Source organism: Quercus robur, chromosome 4, assembly GCF_932294415.1.
Source record: "Quercus robur chromosome 4, dhQueRobu3.1, whole genome shotgun sequence".
Lineage (NCBI taxonomy): Eukaryota > Viridiplantae > Streptophyta > Magnoliopsida > Fagales > Fagaceae > Quercus > Quercus robur.
In genome coordinates this window covers 25,080,308-25,099,802 of record NC_065537.1, presented here as the reverse complement: position 1 = coordinate 25,099,802, position 19,495 = coordinate 25,080,308, and the positions used below count along the sequence as shown (strand labels likewise).

Genomic DNA, 19,495 nt, shown 5'->3' with positions numbered 1-19,495 from the left:
TTTGTGTTTTCGCGGCACGTTAATAGGAGTTAATTTTTTTTTTTCTTCTTGAAAGATAAATTTAGGGATTTATTAATGGATTGATGATGTGGCGACATCTTAGCCATTTATTTTTAAAAGAACGGTGAAGATTTGAAAAACTTTACCTGGTAGAATATTCTAGGAATTCTAGAAGATCTGAATCCAAACCAATTTGACATAACTTTAATGTAATCATATCAAAGACTAACGTTTAAAAAAATTAATTAATAATACAAATGGTGGATTTATTGCTCCATGTGTTACCATGTTACCATTAAAAGTAATTAAAAAGAAAGAATTACTACTTATATAATTATAACTACGTCATAATACATATACCGATTCATGTCTATTTCTTTTCTCCTCCTAACTTTCTCTCTCCTGTTACTTTTTTTCCCTTTAATTTCTTTATAATAGATAAAAAGAAATTGACAACCATATGTAAGGATATTAATTTGTTGATTTTTCTCTCTTACATAGTTCCATAAGAGATATTTGTTGATTTTTCTCTCGTATTACAAAGTCAAACACTAGTGTCTTAATCACCTTATGCATACAAAAATAACAACCGACCTTAAAGAAGAAAGGAAAAAAGAATGAAAAAAAAAAAGTACAAATAAGAACAAAGAAAGAAAGAAAGAAAGAAAGAAGAGAGCGATCCCTTCTTATTAGGAGGAATTTGAAATTAGAAGGTAAGAAAAAGCAAATGCTATTCCTACGCCGGAATTTCAGATAGACTGGTCCAAGGAGAAAAAATGAAGATATTTTTTGTTGGGTTGAAAGCTGAAACTTTGGTAGGGCACGAATGAATGAATGAATGATGGAGTCAAATTGTCAATGATTTAAATAGTGAATGAGGGATAGTTTTGGTAAAAATATATATTGTTGCAATAAACAAAAGAATAAGAAAAAGTTTTACACTTTTTTTTTTTTTTGGTGAGAAAGAGAAAGTGGGGTTGAAGCTCACGTGTTCTTTCATTGTCTATCAAGTGGGGCAGTGGGGCATTAAGGGGAGGGCCTTCATTACGTAGTACTGAGTGCCTTATCTGTACAAATAGTCTTAACAACTTTTTAATAGAGAGGTGGTTCACTCTTTTCTCTCTTCTCCTTTATTTTTTTTTCTCTCATTAAAAAACACAAATTCATCTCTCATTCTCAATGTGCCATATATTTCAACCTCTAAAAGGTACTCGCTCTCTTTCATTGCCACTTCTTGCTTCTTTGTGCTCAATGAAAAAAACAAATAGGGTTATGTCATGTGCTACGTGTACTACCGAGATTTTAATAAGGTTATGAATATTGTGGGTGTAATATAGCCTATAGGGGCCGTAAGGTTATGAACATTGTGGGTGTAATATAGGCCCGTTTAGTATGATAGTTTAAGTAACATTTTTTTTAGTTTTTAAATAATATTACACGTATTTTTATATATTTTTTTTATCTATACATTATCAAACAACCTCATATTCATTGAGATATTATTGTTCGAATTACTCAACACTTACAAACATGATGTAAAGCGATATAAAAACTCTTACTACCCAATCGTATCTAGCAGCAGTGATTTTGGATGCGACGACTTCTTGCTTCTTTGTGCTTTCCCTGCGTATATACACTAATATTTAATTTGATTTCATTAGAATGCCATATCTTACCTGTCATCCTAATGGCCAAGATGAATCTATGCAAATAAGGTGTTGACCCTCTTCCTCTCGGGAAGTGTGTACTACTATTCCTCTCCCATTATTTTAAGAATTACATAAATAATAAACAAAATTATTAGGTACAAGTTTTTAAAATTTTATCTCATTTTCTATAAATAGAGTTCTACACTTCATACTTTGTTCAACTTTAAAAAAAAAAGTTAAATAGGGTAAGAAAATAGGCTATCCTAAACATACCCGGAATATAGAGTAACCACACTACAATACTCATTTACTTTTTTTTTTTTTTTTTTCGTGTAAAAATATACTTTCTTTACCCCTGAAGTATTATTATATGTCTGGTTTGAAATGGTATGATTTTTACTGAAACAAAATAAATTGATCATGTCTTATTAATGGATTTTTTATTTTCTATTACAGGTAACATGATTGTTATTTTAAGAATTTTAAATAAGATTAAAATAGAAAGGAGTAAAAAAGAATTTAATGAACACTCATTTTGAGATATTTAAAATTGAATACTTGAAACTACGACATAAGGAACATAAAAATCTTGTTGTGTTTAATTAAGATGTTGTTTCCTAAAATGACATCATTTCATTAATAATCGATCTAATGATTTGTAACTATTTGGAAAGTTCTTATCACAACGTGGCAGACATATGCTAGTGTGGGCGGGCTATCTAAATTAAAATAAAACCTTCAATGCTCAAACACACCCAATTATCTCACAAAACGTAGGTAAACACACATTCTCTCTCTCTCTCTCTCTATATATATATATATATATATATATGCATATATTGACACAAATATCTAAATGCCACGTTCGACATCAACCTCATGAACTCATAATTATAGAAACACAACAATTTTTTTTTTCAACTGTTGCCACAAATGGTAAGTTATATGTATAGTAAAAATAATGTTAATAGTAATCTCGCATAAAGTGATCTTATACTATATTATTCTTAAATGTTGTGAAATTTATTGAGTCTATAATATATTGTTGCAATGAACTTGTACTTTACGGCACACTTGGATTTGAAGCTGTTGAGGGCACCGGCAAAGCAAGAAAGCTAAAAATGGTTGTTACTAATGTCTAGTATTGTAGTGTATTTGGATAAAAAACGATGTGGAGACTTGATCAATTTTGAACATATGTTTGAATCGTGTACAAGGAACACCAAATTCAAGCCAAACCCAATAGTGCAATTGGATTTGAAGCTATTGAGGGCATTGGCAGAGAAAGAAAGATAGATATAGGGGTTGCCAAAGCTTCTATATAGTACTATAGTGTATTGGACTAGACATGATACATGATCAATCTTGAACATGTTTGAATCGTGTTGAGTCCAAATATAAGGAATATTAAACCCAAACCAAATACAATAGTACAATTTGATTCGAAGCTGTTGAGAACATTGGCAGGGTAAGAATGCTAGTAGTACATTGGATGGGACATGTACACATGATCAATTTGAATTTGTCTGAATCATGTTGGATCCAAATACAAGGAACACTAAACCCAAGCCAAGCCTAATGGTACAATTGAATCTGAAACTATTGAGAGTGTTGGTAGAACAGGAAAGTCAAAAATGGGCACAACCAAAGCTTTTCTCTAGGATTCTAGTCTATTAGATTGGACATAAAATAGACATATGATCAATTTCGAACATGCATCTAAATCGATGTAGGTGCAAATATAAATCCAAGATTTCTAAAAGTGGGTGCAATTAAAATTTTTGTTTAGTACTCTAGTGCATTGGACATGACATGGTACGAGACGCACAGTTAATTTTAAACACGTGTCTTAACAGTATTGGGTGCAAATACTCAGAGCACTAATCCCAACCCCCAACTCAAACCCAATAAGCACCGTATATAAAATGTACCTAACCATGCAAGTAAAAAGCATTGAAAAGCAAAGTAAAACTGAAAACTTTAGTACTAAAAACAATAAAAACAATAGAAAAACCAAACAAAGAGGGACAGGTGTTGAGCGAGTGAAGCAAATGAACAAGCATTCGTGCAGGACAGAGAGTATGTGAAGCACTTTTTGGTTTGTAAAAAATAAAAAAGAAATAGGCAAGTGTGAGAGAGAGAGAAAGCTAAAGTAATTTTTATTGATTTTTATTTGTAAAAATGGGACCCAGAAAAGGAAGGCCAACTTTTATTTTCTACGCCTTTCACTACCAAAAAGTTCAGGGTCCCACCTATCTGTACCCCACTCTTAATTCATTTTTTTTTTTCACACACTCTCTCTCTCTCTCTCTCTAAAATGCACTTTTTATCAGCTTAGCAGTATCATGATGTCACATATCTTATACCCTCATATATACACATATGACTCTCTCTCTCTCTCACACCCACCCCATTTCTATCTTCATATCTTTCTCTACCATCACATAGAGAAGAGAGAGAGACTCTCTGGAAAGGCCTTCTTCTTCTTCTTGTTGTTGGGTTTGCTCAACTTTGTGTGTTTTTTTCAATATTTAATCAGAAACTCAGCTCTTTACCGATCTTTTCAACTCTTTTTCCATACAGTAAGTTTATCTTCTTCTACTTTTTTTTTTTTTGGGGGTTTGCTCAACTTTGTGTGTTTTTGCTTGGTTAATTTAATCATCTTCTTTTTAAAATTTTTATTAAAAAAAATCTGGGTGTTGTAAATAAAATCCTAAGTAAAAGTTTGGAATTTTCACAAAGCTAGATTTGTTATGTTTATCCCTTGTTCTTCTGTGTGGCTGTAATGGTTTGTGTGCTGAAAAATACTCACTTGGGTACCCTTTATTTTTTTTCAAAAATTATGAACTTTCTGTTTTTGTGTGTGTTTTTTTTTATAAAATAGTTATGAAGTTAATCTTGTGATTCTGAATCATGAAGTTAATTTTGTGATATATTTTGTATATGGGTAGAATTTTTGGAACTTTTGTAATTTAATAATTTTTTATTCTATTTATTTTCTTTGTAGCTTATTTTAATGATGATTTTTTTTTTTTTTTTTTTTTTGTCAAAGTCCCCGGCAGATTTGATTCCTTTCTTTCCATATTTGATTTTGGATTTAGTATTAATATTTTCTGATTGATTGACAGTCCAGTGATGTGTTGTTTTACTAATTGATGATTTTGATTTAAAAATAAAAATTCTCTGTTTGTAAAGTTAGTATTTTTTTTTGCTGGAATCTCTTAAACTTTTTACCTTTTGAAGTTATTCTCAGGAATCGAAGATGTCTTCTTTTTTTTTTTTTTTTAATACAATCTATTGTTCTCATAGATCACCTTTGTAGTTGATGAAAGCATTTTCCTTTAACCTTTGCTGGAGCTAAAAATATATTTTCAAACTAATTGAATTTTTTTTTCACTCCTTGGGTTTGTTGTATCACAGATTTATAGGTGAATTTTCTGATTTTGAACTCATAGATTAGATAAATCCTTCTGAAATTTACCTTTTTTCACATTATTGAGAAAAAAAAGCTTTTTCTATCTTAAGGTAAACTGATGATTCTCTTTGTTCCTGTATGCAAAATTTGAAGGTTTAAGAGACACTTGGAAGAATTGTGATTTGTGAAGGAGCTATTTTTGGTAGGCTGATATATATAATTTGGCAAAAAGGGGTTTGGTAATTGGAAAAAAACATAGTTGAAAGATGGGTTACCTATGTGATTTTTGTGGTGAACAAAGGTCCATGGTGTATTGCCGTTCAGATGCTGCATGCTTATGTTTGTCCTGTGACCGAAATGTCCACTCTGCTAATGCCTTATCAAAACGCCACTCAAGAACACTATTATGTGAAAGATGCAATTCACAACCTGCGTTAGTAAGATGTGCTGAAGAGAAGCTGTCTCTTTGTCAGAATTGTGATTGGACGGGTCATGACGCTTCTACATCAGCTTCATCACATAAAAGACAAACAATCAATTGCTATTCGGGCTGCCCATCGGCTGCAGAGCTTTCTTCAATCTGGTCATTTGTTTTGGATTCCCCTTCTGCGGGTGAATCAACTTGTGAGCAGGAAATGGGATTGATGAGCCTAACTGAGAACAACATGAGGCAAAATGCTTTAGCGCCTGCAGTTAACTCTACACCTCACATTCTGGACCAGCCAGCTGGATCCTCAAATGCATCTTTGCCCAAGGTATATATATCTGCAGTGTAATTATTAGTTTTTGTAGAGAAATGTGGATGGTTTGATGGATACTCTACAGCAAGTCTGCAATACAGTAATAAACATTACAGGCTTGCTGGTAGTACTTGGGTCAATTCGTTTCATTGACCTTCAAATTCTTAAAACTTGATTCTTTTTCTGATTATGGATGTTATAGATTATTAGCTTGAATTCATACTATCATTGGTGTAGCCCTGTGTGCATGCTACCTATGGCAAAGGAGTGGTGGTCTATGCTATGGTTTAGTACCATCCCACAAAATGTCTGACACTGTGTTGGACAAAGGAGTTAGATTGCCATTGATACTCCAAACACTATAAAATTGGGAAAAGCTTAACATTGAAGCTAAGCTAGTTTGAAAGTGGGTTAAAATAGAAATCTCAGTCTACCAAGGTAAAAATAGTCTTCCTTTTTTACTTATTCTGCATTCTTGGAGTAATATCATTTCTATGGCATCCAAGCTTTCTCATGGATGTGAATGAATCAGTGGACTTAATTTTGAGCTTTGCATCTAAATAAAGTAAGAAATAAATAATATTTACATCAAACAGTTGTTAGTCTTTGTGGTGTTCAATATGGTTCATGCTCTGTCAAGGTTTACAATTCCCATGTAGTTTTCCTAATTGAAAAAAAAAAATCCCAAATTCTAGCTTGGTGTGTTTAGTTGGCGTATGTTGAAAGTTTTATAGTTTCTTCACCAAGGAAATATGCAAATTTCACATTTTTCATGTGCAGTTATGCTGTCCTGGAACAAAAGACACTGAACTCTCTGAAGAAAATGATCTCTATGATGATTTCAATATGGATGAAGTGGATTTGAATTTTGAAAACTATGAAGAACTGTTTGGTGTATCTCTCAGTCATTCTGAAGAGCTTTTTGAGAATGGTGGGATTGATAGCTTGTTTGGTATGAAGGAAATGTCTGCTGCTGAGGTATTCACACTTCTCTATTTCTTTCTTCCTTCCTCCTTAATTGGCATTTGCTCTTTCATATGTTATATTTATCGGTGCTTAATCTATTGTCTCTTGAATAGTCTGTCAATGTTTGGTTCCGAGATTTTCATTTCTCTTAATGTATAGAGGGTACTGAACTATGCAATCTTTCTTGTTGGATTTCTAACTAAAGGAAAAGGTAATACTAGTTTATCTGAGAAATTTGTTTGATGAAGGTAGCTTCAATTTTTATTTTTAGTTCACAGTAGTTATTATAGAAATCTTGAGAAGGTTTGTTTTAGTACAGATTACAGAAGTTCTTTTAGTCATGCAGACATATTTCAATGTATTTGCTTGAATGCATGATTGTTTGTTCATTTACCATATGGTGTATGAATTTAGAAATCATATGATTGCATTACAATTTCACTTGATATAAAATTTTAGAATTATGGCCATAAGGAACCCAGCATTAATTACTTAAAACACTTTTTATCAATTGAGATTAATGCTCACCAACACATTACACTTGCTAGCATATGTGGACCAATGGAAGTGCATGATATCCTCAGGTGATGGTTCTGTCTTGCATAGTAGTAATGGTAGAAATAACTCTTTTTTCCCACCATCTTTCTTTGAACTTTTCTAATTTTGTTTTGTGGAATGTACTCATGATCAGATCTACTTGTTCTTCTATAGGGGTCTTCAGTTGGACATTTCAATTCAACGCAGCCAGCATGCAGCAATGCAGCGTCTGCTGATTCTATAGTCAGCACTAAAACCGAACCAATACTTTGCTTTACGGGAATGCAAGGGCAATCAAACCTTTCGTTTTCTGGTCTTACTGGAGAGAGCAGCCCTGGGGACTATCAAGATTGTGGGGCTTCCTCAATGCTACTCATGGGAGAGCCTCCATGGTGTTCTCCATGCCCTGAGAGCTCCTACCAATCTGGTAACCGCAATGATGCTGTTATGCGTTACAAGGAAAAGAAGAAGACACGCAAGTAAGATTTGTGCAATTAAATAAATAATTCATACATATACGTATAAATATTTGTATAATGATTTGCCAAGAAACTCCTTTGATAGTAAAGTTGACAACTGTCTTTTAATTGCTTTACTTACTCTTTGTATTTCTTCCCAGCATTTCTAGTATTTGGGATATGATATATGCCTTTGTTAACAATCTCATGGTTCCATTTCTTCTTCCTCTACTGAAACAATTTGGGCATGATTTTCTCTGTGCTTCAATTTCTTCTAAAGTTGTCTGGATGGTTTACTTGTTACAAGATTAAATTAATGCATTTCAATGTGTGTGACTGTGTGTAATACGCAATTCTATTATGGTGCTCTACATGCTTACAAATGTGATCACTTGACCTTAGCTGATATGGTGGCATTTTCATTGAACTCTTATATAATTTTCCAAGCTTTTGAGATGATTTCCACTATTCAAGTCTTTTATATTCTAACTTACGTCTAATTTTATTGCAGGTTTGAGAAAAGAGTGAGGTATGCCTCTCGCAAAGCAAGGGCTGATGTAAGAAAGCGTGTGAAGGGACGCTTTGTCAAAGCTGGTGAAATTTATGATTATGATCCTTTGAGCCAAACCAGAAGCTATTGAGAGTACAATTTTTAACCATGTTTTATACAAGGAAAGAATCACTCCGTGTTTAGTTGGGAAAAATCACTTATTTTTACCTAAACATTGGATGAAACTAACTCATTTGTGTGTGCAATGACAAGCTGTATGGTTGTATCTCAGGGGGCTTGGTTTTCATGAGAAGAAAATGGTGGATATAAAATGCTGGGTTCCAACGCTTCTCCAATTAAGTTGAGGAGCAGAATTTTGATTCTTCATCATATAAGGGATTGATGGATCGCTTGCGATACCATCACCATCACCATCATCATCTTACAAGACCATTTAGATCGCCCTTGACTTTAAGCTCTGGATTTTTTGTTTCCTTCTCTCTGCGCAATTCTTCTCTAGGGAAAGAACTTTATGGGTTCTCTCCAGCCATAAAACCTCAATTATTAATCTCTCTTCTATTCCTTGCTCTTGCTCTGGCCACTTGTACAAATGCAGTTTCTATGGTATGCTGGGTGGCTGTACTCTCATTTGCCAGGCCAACCAAAAAGCAAGCACTTGTAATGTTCTTTTCTTGTAAGTTTTAATATGCCAATGTATAGCACAGGATTTACATATGCTCTTAAGAGAGTATGATGTCTAGTCGAAAACAGTTCTGTGGTCCGACAAAAATGCTTGTTGTACATTTCTCTTTCATTTCGTGAACATGTATAGCACGGGATTATATGTGATTTTGAGAGGGAATAGTCTGTAGTGCTCTAGATCAGTGTAAAAAATTATTTATATTGTATTGCCATTGTCGTTACCTCAACATTGCTTCGAATTTACTTTTCTGCTTAAGTAGCGTGTTGCCCTGAGAGACAGAATTTCACATCAAATGGCCAGGAATATGAATGATTTTCATGTTAAAAGTTACTCTGAAGATGGTCCATGATTTAATATGTAGTTTTGATTGGGATATGTGGATGGATTGAACTTAACTATAGTCCTGTAAATGCTGTCCTATCAAGCAGCTCATGGCGTGTATTTACAAGTGATTTAAACAACTCTTGTTGGATTTTGTTCTAATGATTGTTATAGTTTGCTAGCAATGTGTGTTTTGTAAAATGATTGATATATTTTAATCATGATTGGCTGTGGTTGAACTCTCCTGTACTTACAAACCAAAAACAGTGTATCTGTCGGCGGTTGTACTGGATAAATTTATCCCAGTTATGCCCATAGAAAAATATCTAAGAGCGTTATAAATATCTAAGGATCTTTTATTGTATTCATAAATATCTAAGAGAGAGATCTTATTGTTGTCACATGGCAACATCCTCCAATGGGCAAGCCAGCCATATTATGGGGTAAAAACAGTGAGGTCCCATTCTGCAGCACCTGTACGATATCTCGCACTGTTGTCTAGTGTCAATTTGCATTGAAAAGTCCAGCACGAAATTTTTATGCTTAAAAAATTGCAACTGCGAATATACCCTTGGATAAGAAGTATCACAAATCAATTTACTATATGTCTATTTATCAGAAAATGGGTGACCACCGGCTCAGTTAGCTTTAGTGGTAGGAAACCTTGTAACCTATGCAGCTTTGGAAGTTGTCAGTTAGAATAATGACAAGTTTCATTATTGTGAGAGTGGTTCTACGTCATGCATGACTGAGTTTAAGTGAACCAGGTGCAGTGACTACACCTACAGACCCCTTTTTTTTCTTTTATAAAAAAAGGTTCTTTATGTTTCATTAGAACTTATTTTAATTCTTCAACTTTGTTTTAGTTCATTTCAGTCTTTTAAATTTCAAGTTTATTCAATTAAATTTAATGTTACAGTTAATTGTCCAAATTTTTTATTTTTTAAAAGAGAATTTTAAATTTAAAAAATCCAATTAATAATTGAAAAATATTTTCAAGAATTCTTTTATAAAAAAAAAATTAATAGAAGTTGACAAGGACATCTTAATTCAATAAACTTGAAACTCAAAAGATTGAAACGAACTATAAAATAAAATTAAAAGACTAAAATGGATTCTGGTGAAACTTAGAAGGTAGGTGTTTTGCATTTTAGCCAAAAATCTATCTAATAAGGGTGAAGTGACTCCTACTCGTCAACCCTATGATTATCATCTAACCAAGTTTCTATGCTCTCTCACCCATTCATTATGGTAAAAAATAAAAATAAATAAATAAAATAAAAATAAAAATAAATAAAAAAAACGTTACCATATATTGCCTAAAGCATTCATTCATATGATCATTGATAAATAAAACACATTACAGAGCATGAGTTAACTTTCTGTGCAGTGATAACTAATAACACGAGAACAAAATTTCAGTTATCTTAGTGTCCTGACAAACACTACCAATTATCTTAGTGCCCCTTGTTGAGTTTACTAACATTAATCACCATCTGAACTACTATCTTCTGACATCCTTCCAAAGTCATCAGCTGCAGTGGTTTCCTGCATGCAAAAAAAAGAAGATACAATAGGATTGGATGGGTGGTGATAGAGACACACAGAGAGCTACTACCCTCTACTAGAGTAACATTCATCATGGTAAAAATAAAAAGAGTTCTTACCGGCATCTTATCCCAATCCTTCAACTTAGAATTTGTTAACATGTAATTGTCACGCAATGGAGCCCAGGCTGGGCCTTCGCCGTCCACCTCGCCTTTAGATGTATGACCCTGCATATCCAGAAAACCATAAAGTCATTCAAATTTATTAGCATCAAAACTGCATAATAAATAGATGATCAATGATGTTTGTAAATGCATTTTATAGTTTTCCAGGACAAATTTTGGGAGTGATAGTCTTTATAATTCCATAGAGTAAATGAAGTTTTATAGAAAATGATACCAAAAGGGATGAAAGAAGTCCAAAAATAAAACCAGACAAACCTTATCAGGAGTGTCAACTGCTGGCTTTGATGTCTTGCCCAACGCTGAGAAGAAGGCTTCTTTCCTCCGCTTCCTTATTGCTGGCAATATTCAGACAATATTCACTTAGAATCACTTGACAAGAGCCATATGAAGGTAAAATGTAGATCAGATCAGCAATTACATAATGAGACATTTTTGGATTGGTAAGTTACACCCAGTGGGACTTAAATAAAAAAAGTACTGTTGCAATATAAATGAGCCCATTTGGGCACAGAATAAGCTTGTATTTATTTTTGATAGCTAAGATAAAGTTTCATTAAAAAAGACTACTTCATGGAAAAGAACATGAGGTAGCCAAAAAAAAAAAAACAATAAAGACTCAAAACTATGTACAAGAACGAAGTGAATCTATAAGCATTGGGAGAAAATCACTAGATGTGAGTCCTCAAGCCCGAGACCAATCAAATAAAGACCCCATAAGTGGAACAACAGCAAAACATGGGTCTTGTAACTACAGCAAAACATGGGTCTTGTGTGCAGTCTCAAACACCAATATCCACCACCACCCCCCCAAAAAAAAAAACAAAGTAATGATTAGATCGTTGTTTCAAAAAGTGGACCAGGATTCATAACATACAAACAAGACAATTTGGTTCGTTCTACAACAGCAAAACATGGGTCTTGTGAGCAGTCTCAAACACCAATATTCACCCCCCCCCCCCCCCTCCCCCCTCCCCTACACACACAAAGTAATGATTAGATTGTTGTCTCAAAAATGGACCAGGATTCATAACATACAAACAAGACAATTTGCTTCATTAAACTTGAAAGCTGAAACTCCACAGCAGCAAAACATGGGTCTTGTGAGCAGTCAAGGAAAGGGAGCAGTACTCACTCACTTTAAAACTCTTATTCCTTGCCGGTTTCCAACAAAGTTTTTACTGTCCCTCAACATTAAGAAGCATAGACTTAATAAAATCCAAAAAAGTGTATAAATGTTCCAATTCTCAATCTTGGACATTCCTAGAAAATTGAAGATCCTAATGAAGCCTCTGGTTAGAAAAATTAACATCCTCAATAGAAGACCCCTTATTACAACTAATGCTATAGAGTTCTGGAAAAGCCTCCCGGAGAGTACAAACCCTACACAACACATGATGCCAAAATTTAATTCTATTACCAACACCAACCTCAAAATTGAATGGATTTTGAAAAGGCAGGCCAGCCTTGTCTTATGGTTCTCCAAAGACTAACACCATAAGGATCCGAGACTCCTTTTGTACACCAGCCACCCTAATCATTCCCATATTTAGTCTCGATGACCCACCTCCAAAGGTGGGTTGTCTCAGTTCCATATCTCCACAACCATTTTCCCAACAAAGCTTGATTGAAAATTCTCAAACTCCTAATGCCCAAACCGCCGGACTGCTAAGGTGTACAAACCTAGGCCCACTTAACCAGACAGAATTTAGGGGACTCATTTATCCCACTCCATAAAAATTTCTGCTGAAGCCTCTCAATACTATTAGGTTAGCAATATCCATTGGACTAGGGAAGAGTGATAGGAAATAAGTTGGCAAACTTGAGAGAGTGCTTTTAATTAAAGTAACCTTACCTCCCTTTGATTAATATAATCGCCTCCAACTCACTGATCTTCGCTTCATTTTTTATAGAATAGAGTTCCAAATCGCCTAATCCTTGAAGCAAATGTCTCCAACCATGCCTCCTCCGACTATCATCACCACCAACAGCACCTCTCATCCACCAATGACCACCAATAGTAATGGCACCACTCCACCTCCAACGTCCACCACCATTAATGGCACCACTTCTCTACCAGTGACCAACATCACTCCACCAGCAATGACCATCCCCACTTCTCATTTGAGCACTTCTGCGGTGACCGATTCCACGGTCTTGGATCTCATGAGTCCACAGGTTGATTCTTTGGTATAAAATTGCTGACTCTAAATTACCCATATGACAGCATTGCAGTATCTGCTTTTTTTGTATAAAGCACATGAAGTTGCAGTTCTTGGCAGAAGTGAGCTGAGGTAGGGCATGAAAGAAGGCAGATATGAGGACTGCATAGCAACTTTCAATAGCAATCACAATACCATATATGCATCTTTCTCAAAAGTGCAGTCATTGAGAACACTTGGGCACAATGACCAAAAGAGTGAGCGTTTGGATGTAAGATTAGACTGTGTAAAAGGATTAAAAAAATCTAGGAAAACTGTGGAAATTGATTTTTTTTTATTGGTAGGTTATGCACCCAGTGGGTTTGGAACCCATGATCTCAACTTGACCCCCTCTGTGTTGCTCTTACAATGAGAGCATTGGCAAAGTTGTAGAAATTTATTCAGATGAGAATATTAAAAAATATCATGAACAAGTTGAAAATCCTTTATATGGAAGTTCAAAGAGATACAAGTTGGTATAGACAAATCAACTAACAAATAAAATGAAAGTACTAATTGCAGTCCCAGAACACTGGTGTACATGTATATATTATATAACTTGGGATTTGTGTATGCATTTGAAGATACATGACTTGGTAATAATTGTTAATTGCAATTAAAACAGAGTAATCTTCAAATTCTGTAACTAAAGAAAATATTCATATTGATGTGCAGACAGGCAGATAACTAAGAAAAATGGTAGTAAGGCAATCTCAAAATCTAGTTCGCCATTTATCAGCATACCTTTTGCATCTTTATATCTCAAAGGATCCAAACCTTTCTGAGCATGTTGTGCCTTGTTGACCTGCACAAGATACCAACGACAGAAGTTCAGATATTAAGGTAACAAAAACAAACAATAAAACAAAAAATTAATTAAAAATCAATCTCAAGACAAAATGGAACATGGTTCAACAGTCATAGAGAACTTACAGCATTAAACAACTTGACCACTGAAACTCCAGCAACATACATGGTAAACATGAACTAAGTTAGTGATATATACTTTGCGATCAATCTGATCACACTAGTGCCAATGTCACATAAATCTCAACCAACAAACACAAACACAGTACCTCCTTTTGTAGCAACCCCTATCAGAAACTTTTCGTTTGAATCCAAATAATTCGCAGGTTTCACATGTCCCTTTTCTGCCAACTATATTAACATTTAAAAACTCATAAGCTACCAATGAAATCAGATAAGTGGAGACAACACTTAAAAAACACACATGCTTATATCCTAACAATTGATTTTGAGATTGACTTACTAATTGTTTTTCCTTCTTAGCCTCCCCCTTGACTTTTCGTTCGGCCTCCTCTTCCGCAAGCTTCTCCGCAATGAGCTTCTTGTGTGCTGACAACACCGGACCCTGCAAATCAAGCAAACATTTTTATACAAATCCCATGTATCAAAACCTTAAAAATACTCAAACAGCAAGTCTAAGCTTACAAGTGCATCCTCAGGCACACTCTTCTTGATAATACTCCTGAACGCCATCTTGAATGCTCTAGAACCCTCCACAAACATGGTGATTCCGGGTTGAATTCTGCCAGATTCCTCACCCTCATCAGAATTCCCACCATCCCCATTAACATGCAAACCCTCTTCTTCTTCTTCTTCTTCCTCTTTTTCAGATTCACCACCACTGCCCACATCTCTCTCCTCCTCCTCCTCATCCTCATCATTATCATCTCCATCTGAATTGTAATCTCTTGCCCTCTTCCGATAAAGTTTCTTCATTTTCCTATCAATCTTCTTAGGCTTGTTTTGTGGCATACCCTCTAACATTCTTGGTCTTTTCTTTCCCTTAGAGCCTCCCTTCTTCCCTACCCGCCTCTTATTCTGAGCCTTTGCTGGCTCTGCCACATGGGTTTCCTCTGCCATAACCCACCTCCTGATTTTTCAACCAGCTACAGCCTAGTTTCTCAGAGCTCAAATCAAAGAACTAGCACAGGTTTCAGATAGCAAAGACAAAGAATTTTATCAAAAAAAAAGAAAAAAGAAAAAAGAAAAAAAAGGACAGAATGAATGAAAACAAGACTATAAGAGAAATAGGGTTTGTGCTGCTCTTGCTTTACAAAGTGAAAATAGGGTTTAACAAAACCTTAAAACTGCAGAGAGGCACATACTCATAGAAGACTCAGAAGAAGACACAGTTCACAAACACGTTAACGGGTCCTGTCGGCTTTGTGATAACTTTTTTTCTGTTCTGTGGGCTCTCTCTGTGTCTCGGGTTTAGACTTTTAGAACAGAGCTAAGCCCAATAAGATTTGGGCCAAATGGAGTGTTATATAACTTGAAGAAACCTGGAGGCTGAATACGTGAAAGCAAAGGAAAGAAGGTTGTGTTTGGATGGCATCATTTGGATTTAGATTTGAAATCCATTGATTTAAAATGCCTTGATTTGAAATTCCTTGATTTTGAAATTCTTTATTTGGATCTTTTTAAACAATGAAGAATTTGAAATTCATCATTTAAAATTTCATTGTTTGGAAACATAAATTTGGATTTGGATTTAGATTTAAGGTTAATAAAATATATTTTTTAATTATTATTTTTCTTAATTATTCTACATTTTAATTTTAAATACATGAGATAATATTAATAATCCAATTAACAAGATGATGATTAAAAATTTTTAGTCATAGCCAACTAAAAAAATATCTTGCCAGCTATTGACAACTAGAATATTTTATATCAACTAAAGAGGACACCCAAATGCATGGTTTTTTCTTCTTCTTTTTTTTTTCACAACATTCAAAAAACACGGTATTCCCATACAAATAGAAATGAGAAGAAAAATAGTATTATGTTTTCATTACGTTTTTCCATACAAATCACTTGAACATCAATGATGGATTAATTTCTTCCCTGTTGTATATTTTTTATGAGTGTCCTAAAAATTAATTTAGTTCTTCAGGATTCAGGTATATTCCTTAGAACATAGTGAAAATATGGATAGGCAGCATGTGTTCTTAGCCTTCTGTCTTGATCTCAAGTAAACCAGGGTCAACATTCCCACAAATCAAAAAATTATAAATTAACAGTACTGCCAAATGCGCATAACTTCGGTTATTCATTGCCTAAACCAGACAAATAAATATGAGGTGGTTCTTACATGCACATCACAATAATGGTATACATCGATAGCTGCAGCTATTCTATAAGTCAGGGGTTGAAAAGCTTTCTTATCCATTCACATTATGACAATGTACACCAAAAAACAAATTAAAACTTGGAACATAACAGGTACTATGGAGAGGAATAGATTGAAAGAAGAAAGACTATATGATTTATGATTATATGAAGATCAAGTCAAGGTATCTAATAATTAACTAACTATAGATTCTTCACTCTAGTGGAACAGATTGATGGGAAAGACAATATTCCATGTCATGTGCAAGAATAGTAAGAGTTGAGTAAAATCAGCCCAGAAGCAAGGACTACACGATTGTCATTTGTATTTGCTATATGCGTTCAGAGATATCTCATATGTACAAAGAAAAATATAAATACAAAAAGAAGATTTTAGGCATGGGCAAGGCATTTGCCAAAAGTAAACCATACACAACCTCATGTCAGTTAAACACACTAACTAAACTCCATTATTAACAAAACTTTTGCATCAGAAAATGTACCCATCAATGGTTTTAGTTTTACATCATCATGTCGAATTTGGCAAGAGAGTTGGAGGAAACTAGAAAGGCGTATAATGGTAGAGAATCATATATAAGAATCACTGAAGCTGAGTTGAAGTGTATACATAGAAATTGTACTTACATAGCAATATATGGATCGACAAATAACAAAAACCAACAACCCAGAATCTCTCTTAAATCATGCTCTATTTATGTATATCTACCGTTCATAGAAGCATTTCATCAAACACATAATTTGCATTACAAATCCACAAACGAAAATAGAAATAGAAAATAAAGACAACCTCAAATCAAACCATTGAAAATACTATGAAACAAAATCCACAACCGAATCAAACGAATCCCAAACGAAACACACAAATCAAAGGAAACCCAAACAAACCCACAAAAAAAAAAAAAAAAAAGAAACCCACAGAAAACGCCAGAGCCTTTATGATTCAGATTTAGTAGAAAGAGAGAAATAGAGAGGATAAAGAGGAAGAAAGAGTAGAGAGAGACAAACCTTGGTGCGAGAAAGAGCAAGAAGAAAAGCTTGGCAGAGAGAGCGTGAGGGCTGGGCTAGGGATTTCCAAATTCTTGGGTTTGTGAGGGGATTTTAAATCCATGGATTTGGGCCAAATTCATATCCATTTTTTTAATTTATCCAAACAAAGGATTTGGATTTGGGCCACCTCAAATCCAAATCTAAATCCAAATCCAAATCCATGTCATCCGAAAGAAAAAAGATAAATAAGAAGGAACTACAGGGCTTAAGGATCCTAATTTGATGGGCTATCCATTAATCCAAACGAAATTGAAAAGAGTTTTTAATGGGCCGCTTTTGTTTTGGTTTTGAGAAGAAAGGCCTCAAGATCACGTGTTTGTGTGAATACAAAGGCGCAGAACAAAGAAACAAAAAAAAAATAAGGCTAATCCAACTTGTATTATTTAGGAGTGGGGGAGGATATAATAACTTTTTATTATCATATTATAACATCAATTGATTTTTAGTGTAGGCGAAAATTAAATTTTAACTCTTTTATTCAAGCATAAAAAACTTTATCAGTCGAACTAACTAAAACTCACTTGCTATTAGCGGATTGTGGTGATTATAAATAGAGAAGAAAACAGAAAAGTAAAAAATTAAAAAAAGAGAGAAAATAACTTTTAAAATCACAAATATTTCTCTTATCAAAAAAAAAAAAAATCACAAATATTTTGTAATAGTCAGTGAAATATACACCTCTTCCGTGTAATACTCCAACTAATTAAAAAAAAATCAGCTTTAATATATATTCTACCTTTGAAAAAACCAAAAAAAAAAAAAAAAAAAAACCTTAATCTGACTAGAGAAAGAAAAAGAAAAATTAAAATACCTTACGCCGTAGTTGCCACTTGCCACCCAAGCCGGACTCAACTCAATGCTTCCAGCTACAGTTTCCGTCCAGTTCAATCATCAGTGCAGTGGTAATCTCCCTCTCTAACTCTGTTTCTCTCTTGCTCTATATTTATGTTTTAGTAAATTATGAGTACCTGCGCACTTGAAAGGATAACTATGGCTAAGGATAACCATGGCTATCTACTTGAGTTGTGCTTTACAAGTTGCACTTTAAGTTTTATTAATATTATATAGACCATGCTAATGAGTGTTTTTAGAATATTGATTAACAATTCATTTTAGAAAAGTTTTGATACTATTTTTATGAAAAATAAAAAAAAAAACAGTTAAAATATTAATTGTTTTTTTTCGTTTCCCATAAAAACTTTTTTTTAAATGAATTATTAACTAATGCACATTCATTAGCATTTCTCATATTATATTAGTATTTATATGTGTACAATATTTTCTATTATATGATTGAACTATATTTTAATTTTTTTTTCTTAAGAGATTTTACCAGTTGAGCTAACTGGAACTTACTACTATTCTATTATTTTATTTCATATTTAGTTTTGATGTTTTGTTTATGATATTTATATTTGATAATAGTGATTTGATTAATTTAATTAAATCATTGTTAAATGCTTGTTTATTAGATATTTATATTTATTGGAGCATATTTTAAGTTTAAAAAGCATTCAAAAATTAAAGTTGTTCAATCCTCCATCCCAAATCGTGAAACTTTAGATATTGAACCTTTTAAAAAGTTCAAAGTGAACTAAAAAGTTTGAATATTGTTTCCTTAGAATGTGATGTAGATTTCAACTAATATGAGAATATTTTAATAATCACGAATTTTGTCACGAAAATCTATTCTTGTTAAATTTTATTCGGCTCTCCAAACAAAATTTCCTTGCTGCGCCATTGGCTAGGGCTAAATGTGTAGCAGGCAAAGGTGGCTGCATGTGGCTTTTTTGTAACTTTTCTCTATGACAGCACTGTAACAATTTATTTCTCTATTTTATTTGTTAAGTTTAATGCTTAGTATTTTATTTTTGTGTTTAATTTCAATTACTATGAGTGGCTAAATTTATTATTAAGGTTGAGGATGAAACCTTGTTAAAAATTATAAGTATTATTTATGTGATTTAATATTTCTCACAATAGTTGTTCTTTAATGATTTAAATTGTTCTTGCTTCATTACAATTAACTAAGATAGGATTCTTAATACAAGTTCAATCATGTTTTTCTCATGATTTTGG

General features: G+C 33.6%; 2 protein-coding genes across 5 annotated transcripts; one reads left to right on the top strand and one right to left on the bottom strand.

Moving 5' to 3' along the window:
• The first annotated feature begins 4,033 nt into the window (after positions 1-4,033).
• Positions 4,034-9,184, top strand: LOC126720975 (zinc finger protein CONSTANS-LIKE 9). 2 transcript variants are annotated; one of them, XM_050423919.1, is made up of 6 exons: positions 4,034-4,231; positions 5,218-5,819; positions 6,585-6,782; positions 7,482-7,786; positions 8,277-8,408; positions 8,548-9,184. In XM_050423919.1, exons 2-5 carry the CDS (start codon positions 5,331-5,333, stop codon positions 8,404-8,406), a joined length of 1,122 nt encoding a protein of 373 aa, XP_050279876.1. In that variant the 5' UTR covers positions 4,034-4,231; positions 5,218-5,330; the 3' UTR covers positions 8,407-8,408; positions 8,548-9,184. The 2 variants fall into 2 exon arrangements, with proteins under 2 accessions (XP_050279876.1, XP_050279874.1); XM_050423917.1 differs by having other exon boundaries at positions 8,277-9,184.
• Positions 9,185-10,592: 1,408 nt separating this feature from the next.
• Positions 10,593-18,365, bottom strand: LOC126720974 (uncharacterized). 3 transcript variants are annotated; one of them, XM_050423916.1, is made up of 9 exons: positions 18,228-18,365; positions 14,663-15,158; positions 14,481-14,582; positions 14,287-14,368; positions 14,144-14,163; positions 13,955-14,015; positions 11,268-11,347; positions 10,947-11,054; positions 10,593-10,827 (listed from the first exon to the last, which is right to left on the bottom strand). In XM_050423916.1, the coding sequence occupies exons 2-9, from the start codon at positions 15,095-15,097 to the stop codon at positions 10,765-10,767; spliced, it is 951 nt and encodes a 316-aa protein (XP_050279873.1). In that variant the 5' UTR covers positions 15,098-15,158; positions 18,228-18,365; the 3' UTR covers positions 10,593-10,764. The 3 variants fall into 3 exon arrangements, with proteins under 3 accessions (XP_050279873.1, XP_050279871.1, XP_050279872.1); XM_050423914.1 differs by lacking the exon at positions 18,228-18,365 and adding an exon at positions 17,375-17,527; XM_050423915.1 differs by lacking the exon at positions 18,228-18,365 and adding an exon at positions 15,343-15,553.
• Between the last annotated feature and the right edge of the window lie 1,130 nt (positions 18,366-19,495).

Excerpts from the sequence above, each read along its gene's own strand:
- LOC126720975 (XM_050423919.1), top strand. The coding sequence starts at position 5,331 with ATGGGTTACCTATGTGATTTTTGTGGTGAACAAAGGTCCATGGTGTAT. Across the intron at positions 5,820-6,584 it reads CAAATGCATCTTTGCCCAAG|TTATGCTGTCCTGGAACAAA; the intron begins GTATATATATCT and ends TTTCATGTGCAG. Across the intron at positions 6,783-7,481 it reads AGGAAATGTCTGCTGCTGAG|GGGTCTTCAGTTGGACATTT; the intron begins GTATTCACACTT and ends GTTCTTCTATAG.
- LOC126720974 (XM_050423916.1), bottom strand. The coding sequence starts at position 15,097 with ATGGCAGAGGAAACCCATGTGGCAGAGCCAGCAAAGGCTCAGAATAAG. Across the intron at positions 14,369-14,480 it reads CTAAGAAGGAAAAACAATTA|TTGGCAGAAAAGGGACATGT; the intron begins GTAAGTCAATCT and ends ATGTTAATATAG. Across the intron at positions 11,348-13,954 it reads GAGATATAAAGATGCAAAAG|CAATAAGGAAGCGGAGGAAA; the intron begins GTATGCTGATAA and ends GAATATTGCCAG.